Source organism: Palaemon carinicauda, unplaced genomic scaffold (genome assembly GCF_036898095.1).
Source record: "Palaemon carinicauda isolate YSFRI2023 unplaced genomic scaffold, ASM3689809v2 scaffold1829, whole genome shotgun sequence".
In the NCBI taxonomy this organism is placed as follows: domain Eukaryota; kingdom Metazoa; phylum Arthropoda; class Malacostraca; order Decapoda; family Palaemonidae; genus Palaemon; species Palaemon carinicauda.
Genome location: NW_027169402.1, coordinates 5,001 through 10,000, shown reverse-complemented (window position 1 = coordinate 10,000; position 5,000 = coordinate 5,001). Strand labels below are relative to the sequence as shown.

General features: G+C 30.8%; 1 protein-coding gene across 5 annotated transcripts in view; it reads right to left on the bottom strand.

Annotated features, from left to right (window-relative positions):
• The window catches only part of LOC137635837 (uncharacterized), a 14,674-nt gene that overhangs the window by 8,262 nt on the left and 1,412 nt on the right, over positions 1 to 5,000 (bottom strand). For 3 of the 5 annotated variants that reach the window (XM_068368273.1, XM_068368274.1, XM_068368276.1), the window contains exons 2-4: positions 2,554 to 2,583; positions 2,281 to 2,322; positions 1,855 to 1,896 (exon numbers count right to left, since the gene is read on the bottom strand). In XM_068368273.1, coding sequence (XP_068224374.1) covers positions 1,855 to 1,896; positions 2,281 to 2,322; positions 2,554 to 2,583 — 114 coding nt within the window. The remainder of the gene's footprint in view (positions 1 to 1,854; positions 1,897 to 2,280; positions 2,323 to 2,553; positions 2,584 to 5,000) is intronic. The other 2 variants (XM_068368275.1, XM_068368277.1) reach the window with 1 other exon arrangement.

Below are 5,000 nucleotides of genomic sequence, written 5' to 3'. Positions count from 1 at the left end.
AGAGAAGGAGATTATATGCAAGATCTTCTTGGCAGAGAAAGAGGATTCAGGGGATGGAGAAAATTATTATCATAAATTAACTTAATCCATGATAATAAGCTCTTTATTGAAAGTTAGTTCTTATTTCATGATAATAATTATTCAGAAAAGAGAAGAGAATTAATTCAAATGTGTTCTCTCTATGTAAGGGAACTTATTGATTCCTATATGGAATAAAAAGTATTTCTCTGAGGGATGCTTTTTTTTTTCGTCGTCTTGCATCACTCTGTCCGTCTTTATATTGGAGAGTGTTATCCACTGTATTATATCATTTCTTATATTGATGTTGAACTAGTTCTGAGATTCATTGGCGATATGGTTACTGGTTTCCTATTTTTCCTTACATTTCCTGCACGTTAACGAGTTGTTATTTCCGTCTATAGCTCTCTGAATATCTATTGTTTTTTTTTCTTAAGTTCATTTTCTTTAGCCAGAGCCGTGTTTCCTTACAGGGTAAATCTTCAGTTTTTCTCAAGAATGGGCCATGCATTTTTCCACTTCTCTCCTTATATTCTTCTAGATCTTCATCCCGTTTCATCTCACTTATTCCCATGAACTCCTTAGCCATTCCTTTTCAATGATCTTAAGTACTGTTAAAGAGCTCTACTTCTTTAATGTTTACATATTCTGCTAAACTAAAATGTTCTTTTCCTCTTTCACTATGTGGTGCATAGAGCCTGTCATTATTCGCCCTCTTGTGTAGTGATTATCAATTTTCCATTATATATATACATACATATACATATATATATATATATATATATATATGTATATATATATATATATATATATATATATATTCATTTATGCTGCATAGCTCTGACTACTCTTCCACCATTGTAGTTGGTAAGTGGTACTACCTATGTGTTTATACCCTTCACCAGATTCTAAAATGAACTTTTGATTTTATTATAGCTTTGGTTCTTAGCACGCAGTCTCATCTGATCTTTTTTCCTTCAACTCTTGGTGTTTAATTGGCTGTCCTTCTATTATCTCAAGGTATTTGTTGCCTGCTTCGTCTATGTTCTCGAGGACTTATCCATCTGACAAATCTCTCCCTTTAGTCTTTATTACTTTTCCTCTCTTAATGTTAACTAAGAAACACTTTTTCTATTTCTAATTCGACATTGATACCTCCTGATAAAACTCTCACAGTCTGAATTAGTTTGTCTACTTCCTTAGCATCTTTCCCGAACAGCTTCAAGTCATCCATGGAGATTAAGTGGTTTTTTAGGCTACTTCCTTTCTTCAGTTGGCCCTCCTCAACTTTGGTCTTTTTCTCGGGACTACAGCTCTTAGCTTAGTATAGTTTTTCCAAGGCAAATCTCATTTATTACCCTTTCCAATATGATAGGCCGCCTGCTTTTCCAAATCATAATTGAACAAACGTTGGTTTTTCACTTGGGGTTCTGATCCCGAGGTCGTCAAGAGAATCCACACGTTAATGTATCAAAAATATATATGGCTTATTTGAATATGAAAAAAAACACTTTAAATATACTTAATATATATATATATATATATATACACATATATATTTATATATATGAATATATATATATATATATATATATGTATATATATGTATACACACACACATATATATATATATATATATATACACATATATATATATATATATATATATTAATATATGTGTGTGTGTGTGTGTGTGAGTGATTGTGTTATAGGGGTATGAAACCTTGGTAATTCTGCTTCAAGAATCAGAAAAAGACAACTACTGGGTGTAAAGCAAAAATTTAGAGAAAATATAGGGAAATTAAAAATAGATAAAATAATTAGTGGAAAGATTACCTTGAAGATTATTTTCAAGATGTTCGAGTTTCTCCTGCATATCTGAAAAAGCAAATAATTCTTTTTCAAATATTTGCATAAATTGAAAAAAAGTATAAATCTAAAAATTCCAATAACTCTGTTTTTCCAACTCTATGGATCAAGATTTGTTTTTCACTTAATACGACAATCAATTAAGTTGACCAGATTTATAAGCAATCGAACACCGGATATCTCAAAATACCTTGCCAGTTGGTTCGAGAATTTATATATATATATATATATATATATTTATATATATATATATATATATATATTTATATATATATATATATATATGTATATATATATTTATATATATATATATATATATATATATTTATATATATATATATATATATATATTTCAAAAATCAGAAAAAATATAACTACTATTAGAAAGATTACCATGAAGATTATTTTCAAGATGTTGGAATTTCTCCTGCATATCTGAAAATATAATTAAAGATTTTTCAAATGGTTGCATCAATGAAAAAAATTAGACTCTCAATATGCTAATAACTGTGTAATTCAGGATACTGTTCGAAACTATGATCAATTTATGCTTACGTAACGCAGTCTATCTGATGATGATTAATATTTACACTAATTATTAGTTGCTGGATTAACAGATTAAATAAAAACTCTTAATATCATGATGAAAGTCCAGAAGAGACTTACCAGGAATTCTTTGCAGAAGCTCGTCATGCCCTGAAAGGAAAGTGTAGATCTGATCAATCATTTTGAGTGAAGAGAATAAGAATTAGAGGGAAACACATATATAAATAAATTCTGTCTCTAAATGATGATTTCAAATCTATCAAAAGTGAAACAAGAAGAAGGCGCAAGTACCTTATTCGAGATCGTCAAGGGATATGAGAACGTTGTATATGTAATGAAAAGACATCTATTTTAAAACGTTACTTAAGCTCTGAAACATAATTTGGTAAACAACAAGAAGTCACTGTACACAATTTTTTCTCCAAAGGCTTTTATATGTGAAATGCCAGCGAATATTCATTAATATAGAAGGCCTTATTCTTTCTTATTCTTTTCTCTACCTTATCCCCCTTTCACCACTTACCTCATCCCTTAAATTCCATTCTCAGTCTATGTCTATTTATCTATATATATAAACACACACACACACACATACATATATATATATATATATATATACGTAAGTAGGAATCTATATAATATTACTCTATTCTGACTATATATATATATATATATATATATATACTGTATATATATATAAAAAGAAAGATTTAAAACAGGTTGCACATCATCTTCGGTTCCACATAAATCTTACAACACACACAAAACTTAAAGTCATCATTTACTGTTCGCTCTCTCATTCTCCTTGTGAGCTATTGGTGGGAGTTTTGGATGGTCCTTCAGGCAAATGCAAATGTCAGACCTTTCCTAGAACTAGCCTAGTTGGAAAAGGGTTTTAGTGCTGACCATATAATATATGACTGATCAATAATTCATTGTTCTTCACAGTACACTACATGTACCTGAGTTTAGGAAGGAATAAGGAGGTAGTTATGGATTTATAGATGAGATATAACAACAACAACAACTATTTGATTAGGAGGATCATTCAAACATTTAAGCATAACACCAAGAAAAAAAAACTTGTATAATATTATCGAGTATTTATACTTTTCAAAGGAAAAGCCAAATGTTAAACATAATTCGATATAATATATGCTTTATATGGCATAGTTTTTGGATTATTATCATAAAAACAAAAACATTCAAGAATAGGTAAACATATTTTTTTAAAATAACCTGGAAATCCTTATTAGCGACAGAGAGATATATATGATCTATAGAAGCAAAATTAGACAAAACTTGTCTCAGTAAAGAGGAAACATCATTTCCACGTCAGACTCTCAGGAGCATTAGCGATCTCTCTGAAGACACTTCTTCACCTTACCATATTCATCATACACAGAGAATCATCAAATGTTGTTGTTGGCTACGATAGACTACTTAAGTAAATTTAGTTTAAAGTATTTCGATTTTAAGTTTAGACAGTGATTAAGGATACAGCAGACATTATTATAGCGATCTAAGAGAGGTAATTTCATGAAGTGGTAATTTTGATATTATTATTATTATTATTATTATTATTATTATTATTATTATCATTATTATTATTATTATTATTATTATTATTATTATTATTATTGTTATTATCATTATTATTATTGTTATTATTATTATTATTATTACTTGCTAAGCAACAACCCTAGTTCGAAAAGCAGGATGCTATAGGCTCAGGGGCCCCAACAGGGAATAGCACAGTGAGAAAACGAAATAATGAAAAATGAAATATTTTAAGAGTAATAAGAACACTGAAATAAAGTTTTCCTATATAAACTATCAGGAAACAAGAGGAAGATAAATCAGAGAGGATAGTGCACCCGAGTGTACCCTCAAGCAAGAGAACTCGAACCCAAGAAATAGTGGAAGACCATGGTACAGAGGCTATAACACTACCCAACACTAGAGAACAATGATTTGATTTTGTAGTGTCTCTCTCCTTGAAGAGCTGCTTACCATTGCTAAAGAGTCTCTTATACCGATACCAAGAGGAAAGTGGCCACTGAACAATCACAGTGGAGCAGTTAGCCCCTTGGATAAAGAAGAATTGTTTGTAATGTCAGTGTTGTCAGGTGTATGAAGACAGATGAGAATCTGTAAAAAATAGGCCAGACTATTCGGTATATGAGTAGGCAAAGGGAAAGTGACCTGTAAGCAGAGAGAAGGATCCAGTGTAGTACTCTCTGGCCAGTCAAAGGACACCATAACTTTCTTTTCGTAGTATCTCAATGAGTGGCTGGTGCCCTGGCCATCCTACTACCTACAAATACAGTAAATCGGATAAGATCTCTGAAATAGTATTCAACAAACACAAATTTCCCATTAAGAGATGGGAGGGATTCACAAGTCATTACACCTTTCAAACGCAAACTACAGATCATGAGGTTATATTTTGAAAAGTAAATGGCCACCAGTCTGGTTAGATTTTCAGCAATAATACTTGAAAAGGATCCACCAACTCCTCTCTGGTGAACTTTGAACACAAGAGTTACATGATTCATATGATCAAA